The 22,119-nt window shown below is 44.7% G+C and overlaps 1 protein-coding gene across 11 annotated transcripts in view; it reads left to right on the plus strand.

The window, feature by feature from the left end:
* KTN1 (kinectin 1) overlaps nt 1-22,119 on the plus strand; it is a 79,248-nt gene that overhangs the window by 50,981 nt on the left and 6,148 nt on the right. For 4 of the 11 annotated variants that reach the window (XM_071426153.1, XM_071426155.1, XM_071426159.1 and 1 more), the window contains 22 exons: nt 923-991; nt 2,227-2,264; nt 2,897-2,987; nt 3,148-3,216; nt 4,725-4,762; nt 5,227-5,317; nt 5,421-5,498; nt 6,355-6,392; nt 7,051-7,141; nt 7,286-7,354; nt 7,712-7,749; nt 8,675-8,765; nt 10,698-10,784; nt 12,580-12,669; nt 13,690-13,770; nt 14,339-14,428; nt 14,512-14,604; nt 16,097-16,168; nt 16,636-16,719; nt 16,922-17,005; nt 19,243-19,326; nt 20,703-20,795. In XM_071426153.1, the coding sequence (XP_071282254.1) occupies nt 923-991; nt 2,227-2,264; nt 2,897-2,987; nt 3,148-3,216; nt 4,725-4,762; nt 5,227-5,317; nt 5,421-5,498; nt 6,355-6,392; nt 7,051-7,141; nt 7,286-7,354; nt 7,712-7,749; nt 8,675-8,765; nt 10,698-10,784; nt 12,580-12,669; nt 13,690-13,770; nt 14,339-14,428; nt 14,512-14,604; nt 16,097-16,168; nt 16,636-16,719; nt 16,922-17,005; nt 19,243-19,326; nt 20,703-20,795 (1,659 nt within the window). The remainder of the gene's footprint in view (nt 1-922; nt 992-2,226; nt 2,265-2,896; nt 2,988-3,147; nt 3,217-4,724; nt 4,763-5,226; nt 5,318-5,420; nt 5,499-6,354; nt 6,393-7,050; nt 7,142-7,285; nt 7,355-7,711; nt 7,750-8,674; nt 8,766-10,697; nt 10,785-12,579; nt 12,670-13,689; nt 13,771-14,338; nt 14,429-14,511; nt 14,605-16,096; nt 16,169-16,635; nt 16,720-16,921; nt 17,006-19,242; nt 19,327-20,702; nt 20,796-22,119) is intronic. The other 7 variants (XM_071426157.1, XM_071426158.1, XM_071426156.1 and 4 more) reach the window with 7 other exon arrangements.

Raw genomic sequence — 22,119 nt, forward strand, 5'->3', positions numbered from 1 at the left:
TTCCTTCCTGTTTATTCATAAAGAAGGCAGTGATGAGAAGCCTGGAGAGGCAGTACAGAAATCCATTTTGAGCTGGCTCCTGTGGGAAGCTGTGTCCACCTGGGCACAGCCAAGACAATGTTTTTCCCTTTCTTAAGGTGCCTGAATTCCAGGGGCACCAATTGCTGCCACCCCTGTGCTGGGGAAGGGTTGTAAACCCTGAGGTTACTGAGTAGCCAAAGCTGTGAGCACCCCATAGACTCCTTTAGGCTGAAGAACCCTCTGAGATCGAGCCCAACCATCCCCAGCACTGCCAAACCACATCCCCAAGTGCCACACCCACATGGCTTTTAAATCCCTCCAGGGATGCTGGTATTTTGCAAGTGATTTGTTTGAAATAATATTTTACAATTTTTTAATAATGCTGACAAGTGATGTTCAGATTATATGATTTTTATTCTTGTAGTGCTGTTCTGTACAAAGGCATCTTTGAATTCTTACATATTTTGGATGTTATTATTGACTCTAGAGTAGGATCTAGACTGTTAAAGCCTATGGTGTTATATAATTTTTATTTGTATTCCCAGAGTGGTGAGAAGCCTGTCTGTGGGAGAATCCCAGTATTATGTAAATACAAATGAATAAATGGGCTGTACAAAAGATGGGCTGTAACATGATTTGTTGCATTTATTTTTCTGACCTCTCAGCTCAGTTACAGCACTCCCACCTTGCCCTAATTTCCTATAAATTAGTGTCCACTCCAAGTTATCCATGGTGAATAATTAGTCTGTTGAATACTTTGGCTCCAACACCTGCAGAGGGGGGTCTCTTCCAGACTTTCAAAGTCTTTCACTTATTCTAAAAGAAATTACTTTTCTGTCAAGCTTAACACTTTTTTCCCCCACAAATGAGGCTTTCATTATCTCTGTGTCTGCTTTCAAAGGCCCTGAGAACGGAGAATTCATCTCTGAGAAAAGAACTTCAAAGCCTGCAAATTCAGCAATCAGAGCAGGTAGTACTTTTCATCTAAAACTTTTATTACACCTAAACTAAATCTGAAAGAATCTTGCTGTGGTTGCAGAAGTCAAGGGAAGAAGGTGGAGTTGCCTTTGAAGCCTGTTGGCAAAGCATCCTGTTTTCTTTCAGCCTTGGTCTGGGAGCTGATGCTTCTGTCAAATGTTTGCTTTGCAGAAGTGTCAGAAGCAGGGCAGATGTTCAGGATCCAGGCAGTGCTGCCTGAGGGTGAGGGCTTGGAACACAAACCCTGTGAGGAAGCCCTGAGGGAGCTGGGGGTGCTCAGCCTGGAGAAAAGGAGACTCAGGGCTGCCCCCATCACTGCACAGCTCCTGAAAGGTGCCTGTGCTCAGCTGGGGCTGGGCTCTGTCTCCAGCAGCACTGACACAGCCAGAGCACACAGCCTCAAGCTGCACCAAGGGAAATACAGGTTGGATAGCAGGGAAAAGGTTTTACAGAAAGGGTGAGAAAGTTCTGGAATGGCTGCCCAGGGAGGTGGTGGAGTCCCCATCCCTGGGTGTGTTTAACAAAGCCTGGATGTGGCACTGGGTGCCAGGGCTGAGTTGAGCTGTTAGGGATGGGCTGGACTGGATGATCTTGAAGGTCTCTCCCAACCCAGTGATTCTGTGAGTTTGCCATGCTCTGAAATGGCCATGGATCTCCTTTTGCAGAAGCCTGGAGCAGCAGGCATGGCTGGCAGGCAGCTTGTACTGCCTCAGATTCATGATGAATGTTTGAGCATCCCAGTGTCAATCCACACTCTGCAGGTGTCACTTGTCCCCCTTCCCCTCGTGTCTGCTCAGTGACACTGTCACAGTGTTGTCACTTTTGATGTGCTGGTCAGGAAGTGCCTTTCCCTGACATCCAGCTCTGCTTGGACACCTCAGGAGGGTAATTAGCTCCTAGAAAATCATGTCTGGAAGTGGGGAGGCACAGGGACCCTGTAGAGATGTGCAGCAGTGTCAGCATTAAAGGGCAGCTGATGAAATGATGGTCCTGAACTTCACCCTCTCCTGTGTGGATGTGGGTTTGCTTTTGTTTTCCTGGAACTTGCAGCAAGTTTAGTATTACTGCTTGGCCAGGAGCTGTGGACTAATTTTCTCAGGGGCAGCCAAATAAATAAAATATTAGGCTGCTACATAGTTCATGCAGCTCTCTATCCTCACCCCTCAACATTCACAGATTGTTTTGCTCTGTTGTGTTTTTCCTAAGATGAAGCTCTGTTTTTCACAGGTTTCCTTCCAATCACTGGTGGAGGAACTGCAGAAAGTGTAAGTTACTGCACAGATTGAATTTCTTCTGTATCTTTTAATTCTGTATCTTTATTCCATGACTACAAGTGTATTGCTTCCTTGAAATCATTGGCTTTTGGCTGGGTGAAGTGTGTGTGTGGCAGGAAGCATTTCCATTTTGGAAACATGTCACACCAGATCAATACCTGCTGAAAATCCAGTTGCTGCTCTGCTAAGCAGTTAATTTCATAAACCTGGCTTTGACTAGGTGAGGAATTGCTCTGATTTATCAGATAATCATTTTTGTTCAGTAGGCACTTGAAAAAGAGTGGGATTGTCCCCTGTGTGTTTTAAGTTGATAAATACTTTGCTGGAATGTCCAGTGAAGGCTGATTTTAAGTGTGTGTCATTCCAGGCACTCTTGATATCTTAATTTGCATTTTTTGATTGTAGTGGTATTGATTTAGCATGTGAACTGCTGGTCATATAAAGCCAGCTGCTTCTGCACTAGTTCCAGTCTTATTCTCCCTATTTGTTCCTCTTGCCTGGTCCCACTCTAGATCCCTGAGGCTGGGGATGGGATGGGATGTGATAGCAGGAGCAATTTTTTTTTATTTGCTTGAGTAGCACATTTTTTTTCAGTCAGCTTTTATTTCTCTGCTCTTTTTAAGGATCCACGAGAAGGATGGAAAAATAAAATCAGTGGAAGAACTCCTACAAGCTGAAATCCTAAAAGTAGCAAGCAAGGAGAAGACTGTTCAGGTATCTGTGTGCAATCCCTGCAATTCCTTTGTGTGTTGGTGCCACAACCACATTTGTCTGTTACTGCATGGCATTCTACAGTGATCAATCTGTAGCATCCATTTTTGTGGTGTTTTTGTGTTTCCATTGTCCAACCCTGTCTTGTTTTGTCATTGAAAAGGCTTTGACACAGGAAATAGAGGCTCTGAAAGAAGAAGTAGGAAATTCCCAGCTTGAGATGGAAAAACAGGTAAAATACTTTAGTGGCAGCAGTGTGAACCAGCCTTGCCTTGGATGTGATGCTCACTGTTTCTGTTCTAGTGTGTTCTGTTTCACTGGTGAATGTCCTTGGGTAAGGAACTTCCTCATGCTGGAGCTACACTGTTCTTGGATATAAAGCCATAAAAATGTAGGATAATTAATGATATCCTTCAGAAACCACATACCTCAGGAAACCTGAACTTTTTGGGCTGTTAGTATGAAATTTGGCAAGAATTGCTATAGCTTTAATGCATTGCAACATCAGCTCTGCCTGGGCACACTGTCCCTGTAGTAAACATGAAACCCTGGGGCATCCTTGGGGCTGACAACTTGGAAATCTCAAGTGCTGAAGTTACTGCTCCTGTTCTGGCCTTTCTGTGTTGCTTGAGCTATACTGCAGGCCCAGGTAAACCCAAGACTGTTTATATTTTTTTCCCAGTGCCCAAAAAGAGTTCAATCTTGGCACAGTCAGTTTTATTTTAGCTGTCAGGAATGCAGGGATGGAGGAGAATGGGCTTTTTTGGCATGATTGCTGTCTGGCATCCAAAGCAAGGGAAGCCCACGTTTCCTCAGGGAGCCCATTCTGCAGGCAGCTCAGTCCATTGTGCTGTCAGGAAATGTGCTTGTTTGTATGGGTTGTGATTTTGGTCTGCCCTCTTTTCAGTCCCTTTAGCTGCATTCCAACATGTCACCCCCTGCTCAGTGTTAGAGTTTTGTCCTTTTTAGGCAAAGCTTCACAGAATGTGTTTCCGCCTTGGGCTTTTCCTCCAAAGCAAATTTCCAGGAACTGAGGGAGTTGTTTGTGTGTATTTCCTTCCCTGGAACTGTCAGAGCCCAGAAAAAAAAATGTAGTTTAGATTTGCTGTTTCTGGAATGCTCTGTGAGGGATGCTTGCTCCAAAGGTGATGTATCTGTGCACCTTTTGGTCTCCTGCAAGCAGAAGGGAGATTTTTGGGAATGTCTGAAACTCCTGCTGTGTTGTGGTAGAGGATTGACAGATAACCACTGTCAGGCTTTCACACAGCATTCAAAAGTAACATTCCCACTAAATCTTACATCTCCAGTCCACATTCAGCCTTAGAATGGGAATTTAAGGGAGTGCTGACTTTTCAGAGAGCACCCAAAAAGCATTTCCTTATGCAGAGCTCTCAGTGGCCAGGGATGGTCTCTGTGGTAGGAGCTGCTGTTGACAGTGGGGTGGTGGTCACAGTCACTCTCTGCTTCTTCCTCTGTGTCTCCTGTGGGCCTGCTTGTTGTTCCCATTTGCACTGTTTCCTTGGCTGCTCTGGAAGTCACATTTTAAATGTGGGGAATGTAAATAGTTGGAGACACTCGGTGCCTTGTAATTAAAAAAGTGCATTTATGCTTACTGCGATAAATGGTGCCTCTTTTGAAAATGTCTGATAGTTTTTCCCTGTGTTTCTTCATAGAGCAATTTTTAGCATTTGTGTGCCTTTTCCATGTGCATTGAACTGAAGTGCTGATTATTTTCTTTAGGTGACAATAACATCACAAGTCAAAGAACTTCAGACTCTGTAAGTGCAGTTGTTAATTCTGGTCTGCCCTGTGCACCCCTTACTGACCCCTTAAATTCAAGTCAGGATGGAGGGATGTAGGCAAGGCATGGTGGAAAACCTGCTTTGGTAACACCTGAGCTGTAGGGGTGGGGAAATGATCATTCAGTCCCTTGTGTCCCCAGCTGGGGAGGGGCAGGGAAGTGTTTTTGGATGAGGAGAGCACACATTTGTGAAACCCCTGCAATGTGTCAGCACAGAGTTTGCTTTCACCTAGTGAGCAGTGCCAGTGATCAAGGGCATCTCCTGCTCAGGCAGGCTGAAGTGGAAGTGCTCACACATTGGTTTTTAGTAGGTGAACTGTGCTTGTGCCTTTGATCACAGATCTGCTTTTGTTAGGTGCTGTAAATCACAGGATGTTTTATTTCCAGATGGATGAAAGAGCAAAGGGTTTATGCTGTGTTTGTCTGTGTTCAATGGCACAGGTTGAAGGGGAAGGAAAAGCAGGTGAAAACCATGGAGGCCTTATTGGAAGAGAAGGAGAAAGAGATTGTTAAGAAAGGAGAGTGTCTGCAGGTAAGCTGCTTTAATATTCTGAAGGGAAATAAGTTCTGTTGCAGCTTGTCTGGCTGGGAAGAATAAAGCCACACTTTTAACTTTGCTTTTTATCTATCCAAAGGGTCAGAAGGATACAATTGCACAATTAACCAGTAAAGTTCAGGAGCTGGAACAACAGAACCTGCAACAACTCCAACAGGTACAGCCTGCAGAGTGGATGTGGTTTGGGAGTGCTGCTTGCTTGAACAGGAAGCTGTTTTTTCTCCTCTTCCTCACACAGAGGATTTGCATTGGCTTCAGCTTAGAGATGTTTTAAATCCAACTTGACTAAGCTGTTTATAATGCAGAGAGCCCACCAGTTCAGCTGTGTTCATCCAAAACAGGTTTTACATGGCTAGCAGGTTCTGGGAGGTTTTAACTGGGATGATACTGTGCATAAAGAGGAGCTTTGGTGGTCTGAAAGCCTTGGAGCTCACAGACAGTCCCAGCTGTGTCCCAGCCACCTCCTTGCCAGGCTGAAGCAGCATCTCTGCAGGGCTCTGGTCATGCAGGAGCTTTGGCTGCAACTGAATGTAGCAGCATCTCTTGAAGTGGTCAGGCTATGCTGTGACTCCTTCCTGCCTTTCCCTGGGGCTGGAATATTTTGGCTTTTGATTTCCTGCACTGGACTTGAGAGCAGACAACTGGACAGCCTCGAAGCCAGGTGTTACTTAATGGAAGAATTTTTCCAGTAAGGTGGTATTCTGGCTCAGTTTGGATTTTTGTTGATGGAGGAGACTGAGTTGGACTTTTATTTTGGGTGGATGTCTAGACACAAGCATTTATCCCAGGGGGAAGATGGAATGGAGAGCAGTTGGCTGGTGTGAAGTTTGGGATGCTTGGTGTAAGCTCTGTTTCTGAAATCCATTATGTGATTAGATATTCTTGGAGCAATGCCTGATGCAAAATTCCTGGTATTTCTTTGGCAAGTGCCTTGCAAGCTGTGTGTTGCCCCTTCTCATGCTGTTGATTTGAAAACTGTGTCATCAAAATGAGACTGGGAATTACTTTTTCAGGTCCCTGCTGCATCCCAAGCCCAGGACGTGGAGAACCTGTGAGTATGCAGAGTAGCACTCCCTCAAGTGCCTGCTGGGAATATACATTGAGTTTATCTTCAGCTGGAATGTTTGAATTGCTGTCAGGAATTTCATGGCCTTTGCTAAAATAAGCTGTTAGTGCTGGTGGCTGCTGCCATGGCTGGTGTCCCTGCCCTGAGCTGTGCTGCTCTCACACTGGGAATGTGCACCCAGGGCTCTATTAACCAGTGGAATTGCTGCTGCTCCTCATGTCTGGTGCTAATTCCTCCTGCTGTTCAGCATGTTGGAGGTTGTAGTGCCCGTGGCTCAGTCGGTGACAGAAGTGAACAGATCCGGTTTGTGCCATTTTCAGGCTGAGATGCAGTAGCCAATTCAAAGCTCCTGTTTTATGGAGAAATGCTGCCAGGCTTTCCTCTGCTTTGTCTGGCTGCTCCAAGTCAGAGGAAGGTTGTATGAGACCGTGCCACAAAGGGCTCTGTCTGCAAAGCAGCTCCTGGGCTGTGCTGCTCTGTGCTGTGTGGTACCTGAGGCAGCCTCAACACACACAAAATGTATTTATCTCCTGCTGCACAAACTGCCCCAGTTTGAGTGGCTGTTCCTTTTTAGCATAAATTCTTTAGCATTTTTTTCCCCTACTTTAACCCTTTCTCCTTACTTTCTAAACCATCTCTGCAGGTTGAAAGGGGAAGAAGAACAAATGAAGAAGTTGAAAGCTATGGTGGAAGAAAAAGAGAGAGAAATTGCAAACCAAGTAAAACAGTTACAGGTAAAGTTTTGATAGAAGCACGTTATCTTGAGGAGTGTGTACCTATATGTATACAGAGTATATATATGTGAGTGTATATCTCTCTCTATATATTGTATATCTCTGTTGATACATGAGTATGTATTGCCTTTTTTCTTTCAACAGGATGTGCAAAAAGAAAACGAATCTTTCAAAGCTCAAATACAGGAATTAAAGCAGGAGAACTGCAAACAGGTACAGCTTCCAATTGCAGTGTTACTGAGAGAAGTCAAAAATGAGTGGTGGTAGCTTGCATGGAAAACCAGGAGTTGTACTGCCCATGGAAATCCAGGGGCACCTTTGGGGTTGGGTTGTACTGAGCCAGCTTTTCTGGCTGCTGCATATCTGTTCCTGCTTCCTTTTATCATGTGGATTTGCAGCCTTGTGCTCCTCCTTATGCCTGCTGTGTTCCTGGCCAGAGGAGGCTGCACAGGATTCCCTCAAGGGCCCAGAGTGCAGCTCTGTGGTGTTGCAGCAGTGCCTGGTGAACAAGGAACATCCTGGTCTCTGCTGCTCTGCTCTGCTCCTGACACATCTCTGATCTCTTTGTAGGCATCTCTGGCTGTCCAAAGCGAGGAGCTTCTACAAGTGTGAGTACTGCCAGGTTGTTGAATGCATTAGAGAATTGATTCAGTTCAGTTAATTGCTCAGGAAATTTAGAAATAAATGCCAAATGTACAGTATCAGACAATGTGAAGTGGCCAGTAAAAAAAGAAATAAATTAAATTACTGTCTCATAGAAGTTGAGCACAGGAGATTCTGCTCACACTGCTTATCCTCAGGTGTAATCTCCTGCAGACAGACAGTGCTGGCAATGTGTTGTGCCCACCATAGAAGCAAGCCTTGATTGATGTTATTTTGAATGCATGCCAGCTCAGCTTTTGGCTGAAGAGTTAAATGTTGGTGTTTCAAGCAAACATGACAGGCTTTTTTCTGGAACTTCAGCCTAGCAGAGGGTTGTTCCTATTACAAAATCATCTGGAAATCTCTTCCAGGGAAAACCTCAGGGGTAAAAGTGTGTTATAATGTGGGGCTGAAGCACATTAAATAACTGTGTGGTAGCTAATGCTGTATTGTGCTAAGCAAATTGCCACTGTCATGCATTTTTAGCTGGCTGGAGTATTTGTCTTTCAAGTTAAATGACTTACAAATTGTGGATTAGGTGCTTGAAAGGGAACACTCTCATTCAGCAGGCAGTGCCTGTTCTGTGGTGTTGTACTGGCGTGGGCTGGCTGACTCTACCCTCAGCTAATGTGTTGCCTTTCCATGGCCCTGCTAAATGTGTGCAGATGCCTGTTGTAGGCAAACAACAGCTTTACAATGGGTTTGCTCAGGCTGAGTGCTTCAGGGAGCAGTGGGAAGCAGGCGGTGCTGCCAAGTCAGTGAAAACAGCTTTTCAGAGAGAGCTGAAAAGGGAAGGGAAGGCAAGTTAGTGTGTGGGAAAGGGTGTCAGTGCTTCACTGGGAATTTCTTCAATGTCTCCTGACTTGTTTGTGGTTCCCTTTGTTAATTCAGGGTTGCAGGCAAAGAGAAGGAAATTGCCAATCTCCAGAGCGAGCTCGCCTCTCAGAGAAATGCTTTTGAGCAGCAGAGGAAAAAGAACAACGTAAGGAAATTTTTCCCCCACCACTCCAGAAAAAAGCCCCAAAACAACCAAACCCGTGTTCCCAGCACTTCTTGAGGCCTGGGACATTTTTCAAAGTGTTTCTGACAGCTGTATTGTGTCCCTGGGTGCTCCTTTCCTCTTGGGAATGACTCAGCACACCTGACTTCACTGCTCAGAATTGTGTCAGCTCCTGGACAATTTGTTGGATGAGAGGAAGGAGATTTGCTAGGGGACACATCCCACAGCAAGTTCTTGGATTTGGATTCCAACCTGGTTAACCCTGTTCAGAAACATGCCCTTTGCCAAGGGCAGGGAGGGTGGGAGGAGGAAAGGAGCTGTGCTCTGACAGAGTTCTGGTCCTTGTGTTGGGACATGGGGCAGGAATTTTACCTTCAGGGTGCTCAGATCTGGCTCTTCCCATTCCTGAGAGTGGTTAATCCTGATCTTCTAAAGGAAGTGAAGGACTGAGCCTTCCTGCACAGCAGCTGCTGAGGGTGCAGTCTGGGTTCTTTGTAGATGGAATTAAAGATTGTACCTTCCATCACAGAGCTGTGGAGTTACTTCCTTGTAATGCATTACCTGTGCAGGGCAGGGGAGTGTTATCTTTTAAGTTATATGGAAGAAAGTTAAAACACAGGGTGTTTATCTCACCTGTCTCTCCTTGATACCCTGTAAAATCCAATGAATAGCAGGCAATAAGCTTTATTTCTTAATAGACAGTCAAAGGAAAATGCTCAAAGAAAATATTGAGAACTTTTGAGCAAGAAGTGCTGTTTAAGAGCTGAAATAAAGTGGAGAGAAAGAGGCTGAGTAGTCTCAGAAGACAGATGATGAGCTGGAAAGGTAGAACAGAAGGTTTGTTTCCTGCAGATTCACAAGGGCTGAATATCCTTTGTGCTGCAGGCAAAGTCTGGCTGCTGCTAAAGGCAGACCAGGCCTGTAGGTCCCAGCTTTTTCTCAGTTTTATCCAATGTTGTGTTTATATCCTGTGAACAGCCCGTTGGATTGTGGGCCAATAGGAGTGGTAAAGTAAAATTAGTGTAGCTGCTTGCTAGGCTTTTGATGAATTTAAAATGCAACCTTTCCAAAATAACCCTTTGCTACAGGAGATTTGCTCTGAGGGTTGGAAAAAGTTAAATCTAAATCCCAAGCACTGTAATCTCCTTGCTGCAAGGCCCCACCATCCTTCAGAAGAGCTGTGGAGCTGCTCTTAGAAGAGCTCTCAGGCTCTCACTGATTGTGTTGACAGCTTGTGGAGTACACGTTTGATGACCTCGCCAAGAAAGACACAGGAGGGTGGCACCGTGGCCTTCCCACGTGCATCTGGGATGTGCTCACCTCTTCTGAAACCCCAGAGCCTCCCAGGAGGGTGCTGAGCACCAAACCAGTTCTCTGTGGGTGCAGTGGAGAGAGCTGCAAACCCTGAGCCGCGCGTTGCCAAGAGCAGCGCCGGGGTTTGGGCTGAGGTGTGGTTGCAGGGTCAGGGCTGTAGATGTGCACACCTCCGTGTCTCCTGGGTCCATGCTGGGTTCTGCACTGCAACATGCCTAACACTCTGTTGTGTAATCTGTGGTTTGGTGTCTGTGTTCCTCACTACTTTTGAAAACTTCCCTCTTTCTTCTTACAAGTGCAGTCAAAGTGTGGGGTTGCTGTAGTGATAATGCTCTGCAGTAACATTTGCATCAGTTTTGGACATGGGGCAGGTTGGGCAGAAATTGGCTTTTTTTCCCCCCCCCCCACTTTTCATTCAGACTCTTTGAACATCACACTTGTTTTTGCTAGTGTATGTCATACTCCCCAGCAAAATCACCTTGCAGTAACCAGCATTTAAATGCAAATGGTGGAATGTAATGGGAAATATTTCTCTGAAGTAAAAGCACAAACAGTTTGAATATTGGCTGAACTGAAATCATTCTTTCTAAAAATGATTAGGACCTTCGGGAGAAAAACTGGGAAGCAATGGAAGCATTGGCATCAACTGAAAAATTGCTGCAGGAGAAAGTGAACAAGACTGCCAAGGTTGTAATGTTGACTGCTAGAAATGATGCATTAAGCTAGAAGCAGATCTGCAGCTGGTTCTTTAAGTGAAATGGAGACATTTAACTTTTACTGCAGTTTAAGTATAACCTCTTCTGAGTGATCATTCATATACTTTCACCTCTGCTTCTTCCTGTTGTCTTTAGGTTGTTTGTTTTTTTTTAATGGTTAGTTTGTGGGCATGCTGACTTTTGATTTCTGTTTGCATAATTGTTAGAGCTGTTGTGAATTGGTTTTGATTTGTGGGGAGCTCCCATGAAAAGCTGTGCTGGTGAGCAACCTGCTTTCTTCTACTGGGCTTTGGCTGTGCTTGAACAAATCTGTTGGACCTGGGAAGAACCAGGACTAAATTATTATTATTATTAAAAAATCAGGAGCGTCTCAGAAAATTCTCACCACAGCTGTGAATTTCCTCCTTGAAGGCACATGAAGCTTGACCGGGAATATTGGACCAATGTTCAAAATGATATGGGATGTCAGTTGCTTGTGTTTGCCATGGGCCTGATTCAGTGTTCATTGCCACTGTGCAGAACTCAAAAAAAAACCAAAAAAAACCCATCCAACTAACCCTAAGAGCAGCAGCCAGGAGCAGAGGAGCTCTGCTTTGGGGTTGTGTGTCTGTTCTGGAGCTGTGTCTGCTCTGTGCTGGCAGGAGCCTGTCCCTGCTCTCACCATGTGCTAATGCTTGCCTGCTTTCTCCTGCAGCTGGAGGACTTCAGCAAAGCCTTTTGCCCCTTCATGGTGGCTCCTAAACTGCTGCCAACTAACACCCAGCACAGCCTCACCACCTAATGTCTCCTGTCTGTTTCTGTCTCTGAATCTCAGCCTGCTCACACCACCGATCCCTTGCAGCACAGGAACTCAGAGCAGCCCTGGTGTCAAAGGGAAAAACAAATCCCAAATTATCAGTGGAGGATTTTGGCTGGAAGCTGCCCTTCTGTGCAGTGTGTCAGGCTTTCTGCATTTAAGTTTAAGGGAGAGCCTGAGTGTTATATGGCTAAATTAACCCAATCTGCCACAAGCACAGCAAGCACATGTCCTGTGGCTGCTCTGCTTTTAATGTTAAATACATGGAAGGGCAGACCTGTGGTGCCTGTGGCTCTGGGTATTTATATTTGCAGAACACTAACATAAAAACACCTGGAGATTGTCACACAGCTCTAATAATTATCTCCCATTGCATCCAGGGTTGGGAAAAGAGGATGTAAGTGGCTTCCTCTTAAGTATTTAAAAGTAATGTTTGAAAGTCTTACTTTCTTGGCCTGGTTCAAATGTGCATTAACACAAAGTTTCCTTTTGATTTTAATTCTCTGTTTCCGAAGTGATGACGTTATCTTACGGTGATTTTTTTCACACCTAAAATTATTTTAAAAGTACAGATTAGGAAATAAAAATAGTTGATTGATTAAACTATTTGATTTTGAGCTCACTTCACTTGCGTGGCAGGGCTGGTACGATCTATGGATGCAGTTACTCAGCACAGTGCAGTTTGTGTTGTGGACAAGTGAACAATGGTGTAATTTCTGTACAAACAGGCTAGATTGGAGGAGAACTTCAGAAAATAAAAGCTTAAGTGAGAACAAATGCAAAGGCCAAATTCTGAAGCAATTTGGTGCCCATTTCTGAAGCAATTTACTGCAATTTTAGAGACTATAGCTCCTTTCTCACTTAGAAAAAGACTTCCTGGGTTAAGTAAATTGCTGTAGGCAGAGGAGAGGCTGTTGCCAGGTCGGTGAGTGAGGTCCCCAATGTCACCTGTGCCCTCCTCTTGCTTTAGGAGAAGCAGCAGCATTTGGAAGCTGCCGAGGTGGAGACGCGCCAGCTCCTCCAGAAGCTCTTCCCCAAAGTTTCTCTTCCTTCCAACATGGTAAGAGAAGTGGATCTTCTTAACCTCCTGCTGGGGTCAGGGAGCTCTGCTCCTGCTGGGCTGGGCAGTCCTGGAGTGTTCCCTCACAGCCCCTCTGTCCCAAGGGTTTTGCAGTGGGGCCAGAGTGTCTCTCACTGGTGATGCCTGTACTTGCACAGGGAAGCAAAGCTATGGATGAGTTGCTTCAAGAAGTGTTAAAAGAGCAAAATAAAAGGTTATTATCTTGTTGTTTTTATGCCCCACCATCTGATTTACCTGTCTGTGTTATTCAGTGTCTCACTGAGATAGTAAATATTCAGGGGTGGGTAATGCCTGCTGTGTTTGCTCACTGGCACAATGGGGATCTCTGTATTCCCAACCTTTCCAGAGGAGCTGCAGTGCCTCAGTGACACTTAATACAATGTAGGGGATTTTATTTTGTTCCCAAGCGCTGATTGCCAGTTTAATGTTTTATATTTTTGGTGGCTTTCAGTGATTTTTGGTGAATTTCAGTGATTTTTCAGGGAAAATGCCCTGGGTTCATGGGGTTCAGATGGGGTGAACAATATCAAGTGAGTCTGGAAACATGGATGCATTTCATTTATAACCTCTAGAGGTTTTGAATATTCAGATTTAAAATTGTTCCAAATCTGCTAAAGTAAGTGTCCTGCTAAAAGGACTTTCTGTAAGGTTATGAAACAACCTTCTTAGAGTTATACAGCATCTGCTTGAAGTGCTCAGGGATTTGGGGAAAGATTCCTTTGAATCTTCAAATGCTTATGCAGGGCCCTGACACTTGCAGGGAGTCCTGTGTCACCCAGCTGCATTTCAGCTCCTCCAGGCCCCCCTGAACTGTGTGTGTGTCTCATCACCTCGTGCTCCTGGGCTGCTGCCAGCTGTGTGTGCCTGAACAACAACCATGGGGCTGTGTGTGAGCTCCAGGCACTTGGGACACTGCTCCTTCAGCAGTGGGGAGGGAAATGTCCTGAGCAGAGCTCTCCTGAGGTTATTCTCAGCCTTAACTGAATGATTTCCCAACAGAGCCACAGTGAGTGGATATGTGGGTTTGAAAAGATGGCTAAAGAATACCTAAGAGAGGCTTCAGGATCTGAAGATGTCAAGGTAGGCACAAAAAATGGACAGTTGATGTGTGGGATAATTTGTCCAGTATAAATAGTGAAATATAAATATTGAAAATTGTGCTGTGGGTTGGGAAGTTCAGGTTCTCAGAGAAGTCACAAGAAAATTGTTTTATATTAATTCTAGAATGGTTTGGGTTAAAGATCATCCAGTTCCAGCCCCCCTGCCTTGGCCAGGTTGTTCAAGCCTCATCCAGCCTGGCCTTGAACCCTTCCAGAGATGAGTCAGCCACAGCTTCTCTGGGCAACCTGCTGTTCAGATATTCACAGAAATGTATTTGCATCTTTGATAAGTACCTTGAGGAATTGTGAGTTCATCAAATTGAAAATCCCCATTCTCTTTTTTTCAGTAATGGGGTTTTTTTACAGTAACTCAGAGTTTGTGACTGAGTATTGAGAGTGGCAGGTGAACACTGCACTTGCTGTTATTTTTTCATGGGTTGGAAAGACAGACCTCCCCAGGAGTGATACCACTTGTTGAAATGAGATGAATGGAACTGAAATCCATCCACTGAGATGTGACTCTTGTGGTGCCTTTCCTCCTTTGCCAGGCTATGGAGCAGAAGTTGAAGGAGGCTGAGGAAATGCACATCCTGCTGCAGCTGGAGTGTGAGAAATACAAATCTGTTCTGGCAGAGACAGTAAGTGGGATGCCTGGTCACCTCTGTGATGTTCCAGCTGCCTTTCTTCTGCTCTGAGCTTTCAAATCCCTCTCTCTTCTTAGGAGGGGATTTTACAAAGGCTACAGAGGAGTGTGGAAGAGGAAGAAAGCAAATGGAAGATAAAAGTTGAAGAATCACAGAAGGAACTTAAACAGGTATTTCTGAAGTTGTTTTTTTTTTCCCTCAGCAGCCAGGCAGGCTCTGCTTGAAGTCACAGAGGGTGTCTGAGCTCTGTGAAGGCAGGTGTGGAACAGCCCTGGCTGCCTGGTTTGATGTGTGCATGGCCAGGGGATGAAAAAGATGAAGCCTGCAACAAGTATAATAGGAATGATTCCTCATATCAAGGGTATTTTGGTGCTCTGATACTTTGCTTCTTGTAAAGGCTGGGTTTTCACTTTTGAGGGAATCTATTTCCACTAAAGAGACTGAAAATTAGAGGATTTGTTGATATCTTTAGATTTATGTCACTATTTCTGTTGCCATTTTTACAGAAGCAAGAAAAACAAACAGCACAGGTATAAAGTCTTTGACCATTATGATAAATCTGTGTCTCAGAATCACAGGAGGGTTTGGGTTGGAAGGACCTTAAAGCTCATCCAGTCCCACCCCCTGCCATGGCAGGGACACCTTCCACTTATCCCAGCTTGCTCCAAGCCCTGTCCAGCCTGCTCTTGGATAATTCCAGGGATGGGGAGTCCTTTGCAGATGCTGCAGGAAGCAGCCAAATAATAAATAATAATATTAATGCTGATGGGATAGGAAGCCAAAGATTGAATGTACAAGTGTCCCATTAATGTGCCCAGAAATATAAATTTTTCTGATCCTGGTAACTTGGGCCCTGTTTTTATTGAGCACATAGTTTTTTTTCTAAATATGTTTGTGAGCAGATATGGACTCTTTGTGCTAAAATTGAACTATCATAGAATCATAACAGTTTCCTGAAAGCTGTTAAAGTGCTGCTCAATCCATTATGGTCAACTAATTACACTTGAAATTGCCTGCAAAGCTTTCCTTTTAGGAAGGCTCTGTTGATAGCAAAAGTGGGAAGAAAAAGGGCTTTTATGTTTATTTTCTAATCTAGAATTAAAGTAGGTCAAACAGCTTTTTAAAAAAAGTAATTTCTAAAGTATCTGTGCTTAGTAAATTTGAGTGCCACTGTGTGAGCCTGGCAGCAAACAGATGATTTATAAACATCTTGTTTGAGGGGCTTATAAAGGCTGTCAGATCTGGAACTATAGATGTGCTGCCATCTGCTGCACTTACACAGCCCCAAATAAGGCTGAAAATGCTGGGTTTGGGTACATGGATGGTGAATACTCCCAGTCTGGGAAGGATATTTTCCTTACCATGGCTAATGGACAACTGGATTAGTGCTTCAATTCCAAATCTTTCAGCCATGTGGGCTCCTAAGTATGTCAAAGAACTTGGGCTGGGAATTGATAGGAATGGTGTAGACTCAGTAAATTGAATTATTTGAGTGAGCATCTTATTTTATTCAGCCACTCTGATTTCATCCCTAATATTTTTAGGATAAAATATTTAGATATTTAGGATAAAATATTACAGATCATTTCTACAACCTTGTGTATTTATGCTTTGTCTCAGACCAACCCAACTAAATATTTTTATTTTTCCCCCAAACTGCAGATGCGTTCCGTGGTCACTTCTTTGCAGCACGAGGTGGAGAGGTTAAAGGAAGAAAACAAAGAAGTTGAAACTGTAGGTGCAGGTGGTTTTTTCTTCTTGTCTTGGAAGATTTATGTTGTTGAAACACAGTTTAGGCTTGTGCTGTAAATCTGAACTTCTCCCAGCCTGTGCTGCAGTTTAACCTGAGCCTTTGGGGGAGTGTTTTTAAAAGGCAGAGAAGCTGGAAAGTTGTTCTGGTTTTTACTTCTGTACTCACCCACTGGGGCTCTTTCTTGGGAGACTGAGCAGTTCACTGCTTGTTGACAATCATGGGCTTGATTCTTTCTCTTTTTTTTTTTTCTTATTTTTGATGTTTAAATCTGCAATCTGATGTTTAAATCTGTGCAATCGCTGGGCTTGAAATGCTCTCAAAACATCATGGAATATTTCATAGAAATTTGCAGCCAATTATAAGCAAATAATCAAGCCAATAATCAAGCAAATGATACTGCAAGAAAACACTGGAAACATCTGATTTAACTCTGTTTTTCTGTTTCTAGCTTAAAAAAGAGAGAGAACATTTGGAAAGTGAACTAGAAAAGGCAGAAATAGAACGATCCACTTATGTTTCAGAAGTCAGAGAGGTAAACACAATTGTCCAAGCTGTATTTTATTTTTTTTTCTTTTGGTTACCAGTTGCCTGGCAAACTAACCTAGTGCTTAGCCCCTGTGGCTGAGGAGTTTGTGTGCTTGTGACCTTAGGCTAGAGCAGCACACTAATAACTGAGCAGAAGAGAACGGGCATACTAAGGAGACAAATCCTAAAAACTCTAAACTTCATTTCAGCTCAAAGATCTCTTGACTGAATTGCAGAAAAAACTTGATGATTCATATTCTGAAGCAGTAAGACAGAATGAAGAGTTAAATTTGGTAAGAAGCTTGTTGGGCACAAACGAGGCTCCCAGCATACGTCTGAAGCGGAGACTTATTTCAAATCCTGTCTGTTCTGCTAACCTCTTCAGCCTGATATTTTTGTCCATTGAAATCATTTATGTAGTCTGACTTTTACAATTTGTCTCTTTTCTCTGCTCCTAACAATAGCATGTCTGGTTCTTAAGACTTTTTCCCAAAGTCTGTAAGACTTTGATTCCTGAAACTTCTTGAGAAGATTTGCAGTGTAGGCATATGCAGCAGCAAATGTAATGTCCTTGGAGCAACAAAAGTGGTGCTCTCATCAGTTTAACTGGAGGATTAATCTCCTCTGGTGGATTTTTTTTTCCCCCCCAAAGCTTTTGAGGATGCAGCAGTGCTATCCCTGCTCTGACTGTGCAGAGCCTTTTCCATCCTGCTCTGTATGAGCAGAAATTGGCCGACCCAAAGTTGGATGAATTCAGAGTATTCAGCCATTCAGCTGCTGACACCCTGCTGTGGCTGAATGGCTGTGCTGGCTTGGTGCTTGCATGTGTTACAGCCTGTTTGGCTAAAAATGCTTCCAGCCAATAATGCTCCTATAGCAGCTTTCTCAAGAAGGACTTGGATTAACAGGATAGACCTAAGGATGCATGGTTTTCCATTTTGAGCCCTTTCCCTTCTCACTTGTTTCATTCAGTGACCTGTTTTTTAAGGCTGCAGGAGCAGTCAGAGCCTTCCTGTGCTTGTGTTTGGCCAGTGCTTTCCTGCTTTTGAGCCAGAATTAGGGAGGGTTGTCCCTGTCACCGTGTCTGTGGGATGATGGGACAACCAGGCTGCTGCCACTGATGGAACTGGGCTGAAATAGCTGAAAAATAGAAAAAAATCACCACCACCACAGTAACAAAGTGCTGAAGTTAATGGTACACTAGCCTCAGCAAGCAAAGCCTCTCATTCTGAAAGCAAAGAAAATGGGAATTGAATGCATGTCTGGGAGTTAATCAGTAAACACCAACCTCTTTGAGGCAACAATTTAATATGTCTGTGCACAACAAAAGCTTAAAAAGCTGAGCTCCCTGCTAGGGCAGCTTGAGTGCAATGTGATGGTGCTGTGCTGGTGGGAGTGGGAGGATGTGCTAAACAACCACCTCCATGCTGTCCTGGGTGTGTGTGAGTGGCTTCTGCAGGAGGCTGAGGAATTAGAAATTGTGGGGTTTCAGAATGGGTTCCCCACTATTTAAAAGGTAAGCAAGTGAAAATGCAGAGGAGCTTCCTGAAAATGGTGTAAGCCCAGCACTCACCAGCCCAGGTGCTCCAAAGGGGGAAGCCTCCAAGGGTGAGACAAACACAATGTGTAGGTTTGGAGTCAGTAAAAATTCAGGGCTCTGAGTAGCCCATTGTTCCCTCCTTTAATCTCCTGCTGGCTTCCAGGAAGATTGACAGCAGGAGTAGTGAACATTAGCACAGCACACTTCAGAGGCACAAATCCAACAAAATTGGCACTCGAGCTCCTTGTTAGCACTTCTGTTTGAGGCTCAAGCCTCAAGTGCTCTGGCTGGTTCTGTGTGCTGTATTGTAGAGCAATCAAAATATCCTTTAAAAAACTGTGTATCCTTTGGAAAGGCTGCAGTTTAAGTACTGACTGCAGCCAGTACAAAGCATTCATCCCTCTTGACTGAAATAGTTTCACTATTTTGGATTGAATCTAAACACAATCGACAAGTTAATATCCCCCTGTCAGTGATTCATGCCTTGATGTGCCATTAACAGACTGGTTAAGTCAACATAGTTGTAGTAAGTGGTGCTTTATTAAGATGATAAGTAGAGCTTTTTAGTTTATTCAGCAGTAGAGAGACTGTTTAGCCTGCTCTAGCAAGATGACAATCTTCATTTTTGCATATTTGCTGTGAATTAAGTTGGAGTCTGGGCTGACTCCCTTGATAAGGATGCTGGAGAGGCTGATGCTCCTCCTGGAATGGAGTTGCAAAGTTGAAACCACTCGTAAGGAAGCCAATGCCAACCACATTTTTGTCTTCTGCAGTTTCCATTCTTTACCTTTATCTTTACAGATGGAGTCTCTCTTCCTTGACTGTCCTGGTAAACCTCATCATACATGTCCACTAATCCCCTGTGTGCAGTAATTGTTAGTAAATCTGACTCCCTTTGCAGTCCATGTGCACTGGGTTAATCCCTGGGACAGACAGAGGAGATCTGTGTGTGTGGGAGTGGAACTGATTTGCTTGCTTACTCTTTTGCAGCTGAAAACACAGCTAAATGAAACACTATCAAAACTCAAAGTTGATCAAAACGAGAGAGAAAAAGTAGCTGGTGACTTGCCCAAGGTAAGCAGAGACCCTTAGCAGTTGCACATGTAAATGTTTGCAGAACCCCTCAAGGTCTGGAGTTTTGCAGTGCTGGAAATGATGATTTGAAGGAGCTTGATTTGAGCTGGTGGGGTGTCTTGCTCCACTGGCTGGGACTGTAAGAGCTCTACCTGCATGTCAGAAATGCATGAAACTGCAGCTAAAATGAAATGATAAAATAAAAGGATAAAATTGCAGCTAAAAGCAGTTTAGCTTTAGCTAAATCCCCTGTTCATGATAATTTTATGCCAGTAGACACAAATGGTGATCTGGGGCTGACAATTCTTTATTTAAAAGAAACTCCAGCCTAACAAGAAGCCCATCCCACAGCCTTCCACCCACACTGCAGGTTTTTAAATCCAGTCTCAATGGCAGAAGGTTGCAAGCTGCTTTACAAAGCATCTGCCCTTTTGCACGTGGTGACATATCCACTGTAAGCCAGGAAACTGCAAATCCTAAAAGTTAGATCTGTGCAAGTGTGATGGGACAAACAGCTGGGTTTCCTGTGCTTTTTCTCAATGACAAGATGGGTTGGAGTGGAAAATCTTGAAGCATGAGAGGTCTCAGTGCTGTCTGTCACTCCAGAAACAAAGGTGTCATGGGAGAATTGGTAAATGGAGGCAGGAATAGCCTGTGGGGTGGCTGGGCTCTGGCTCCAGGCTCTGCAACACCTTGTTCCTCCAGGATAGTATCAAACTGGGCTGAGTTCTGCCAGGGTTGGAGTGGGAAATGCTGTTGGGGGAGCATCTTTTGTCCTGGACAGGGATAGGTGATCACAAAAGCACTGGAGGAGGTGAGAAGCTAAAGGAAACCTGCTGTAATAAAGAATTGAAAACATTTTTGGATAGTTCTGTTGGGTGTTGACATACAAAGCCAGCTGTTCTGATGTCCATGGTTCATGGTGTATCCTACATAAATACAGAGCTGGGGTTAGGATTTTGGAGACCTGCACTCCTGCTCCTGTGAAATTTACTGCATGATTTTTACCTGATAACCTGATGTGAGACTGTTGAAGCTTCCCTGTAGGATTGCTCTCAGATGCAGACAGGCTGACATGCAACATGCTGATTGTGAGGAGACATGTCAGTCTTGGCAAATGGGTTGGTCCCTGGAGCAAATCTGGCATAAAACGGATTTCCTGGCATAATCTGGCATAAAACAGAAATCTTTCCTGCAAATCTGGCATAAAACAGAAATCCTTAGACAGAGCTGAAGATTTCCTGTGTCTCTGGTGTTCTCAGGGAGATGGGGCTTTGCTAATTGTTGTGCCTTGTCTGTTTCTTCCTTTCTTTTTTTTTTTTTTTTTTTTTTTTTTTTTAATATGTCTTTATTTTTATCCTGTCTTTCCCTTACAGGCCCAGGAGTCTTTGGCAGCTCTGGAGAGAGAAATTGGGAAGGTTTTTGGGGATGCCAATGTTATTGAAAACAGCGACGTTTGCACAGACTCGGTGAGTGATTCCTGGAGCTCCTGCTCAGGGGCCACTCAAATCTCAAAGTGGCAATTTTGGGAAGTGAGGCCCAGCAGAGGAACAGGATGTTTGGGTGATTGGGGCTTTATCCAGTGCTACAGCTTGCCAGGGTGTCAAGGATTCACTGGGAATTTTGCTGCTGTTTGGATCGTGACCTCCTTCCTGTGCCTCAGATTTGCAATGAGGAAGGGGAGGGATTCTGGGTTTTTGGTGGGTTTTTTGTTTGGTTTGGGCAAAAGTGGGGAGATCCCCAGACTTGCCCCTTCAAGAAGGAAAAAGGGAAGGCAAAAATAACTCTGCTGATGACTAAGTGGGCTGAAAACACTGTTGGGTTGGCCCTTGTGCCATCAGTAATGCCAAAGAAAGGCAGTCTTGCACAATGTGTAACACTCAGAGATTCTCTTGCCAGAACATGGTTCCTTCTGCTCCTCTGAAGCTGTGGCCAAGAGCCAGAACTTGATTTCAGCTGGAATTTGTGTGACCTTGATGTGGCCCAGCAGCAAGATGTTGCTAAGCTTCAGCTTCAGCCCTGAGTGCTGTGGGTGGGTGACTCTTCAGGCTGCTGGTGTTCCTGTATCCTCCAGCAGTGACATTCCAGCTTTAGGGTCAGGAATTGGGGGCAGGTGGCTCCCCTGAGCCTGTGGGTTGCTGTGAGCACAGCTGGGTATGGATCTGGTCCTCAGAGCATTGCCCTAAAGGCATCACCTGCACAGGGGCTGGGGCTTTGTCACTGGCTTTTTCCATCTCTGGCAAAAACAGCTTTCACACCAGCCCTGGAACAGCTTCCCAGAGGGTATTTGGGAAGGCTGAAGGAGATTCTCTCCCAGCTCAGTGGTGTCAATGGAGCTCATTCCCCATTTTCTTCTGAGTGGAAGGACCTGCTGTCCTTTGAGGGGCAGAGGAGCACTTGCTGCTAGCACAAATAATTTATATCAGCTCCTTTCAGCTGATGAACCTAAATGGCTTCATCAGCTGTGAGAGGAAGCTCGGGGTCCTCTGAGGAGAGCTGCAGGAAAGCCTTTGCAGTCATTAGCAGGAATGAAATGGCTTTTCCAGGCTCATCACTCACGGATGCTGATGGACCCCTGGGCTGGGCTCACTGTGGCTGAGCCAGAGATGCAGCTGGGCCTGGGAGGAGATTTCAGGTGTGCCAGCCCTGGTGGGAGCTGATTCCTGCAGGATGGGAGAGCTGCTGAGCCCTCCCTGTGCTCCCAGGGGAGGGCAGGGGCTTCTGGTGCCTGTGATGCCTTGGGAAGGCTGACCTAGAACAGAGACTGGACAGGGCTAAAGAATAAAGCAGGGA

This window comes from Agelaius tricolor, unplaced genomic scaffold (assembly GCF_023055355.1).
Source record: "Agelaius tricolor isolate 1412-34295 unplaced genomic scaffold, bAgeTri1.0.p SCAF_5, whole genome shotgun sequence".
Lineage (NCBI taxonomy): Eukaryota > Metazoa > Chordata > Aves > Passeriformes > Icteridae > Agelaius > Agelaius tricolor.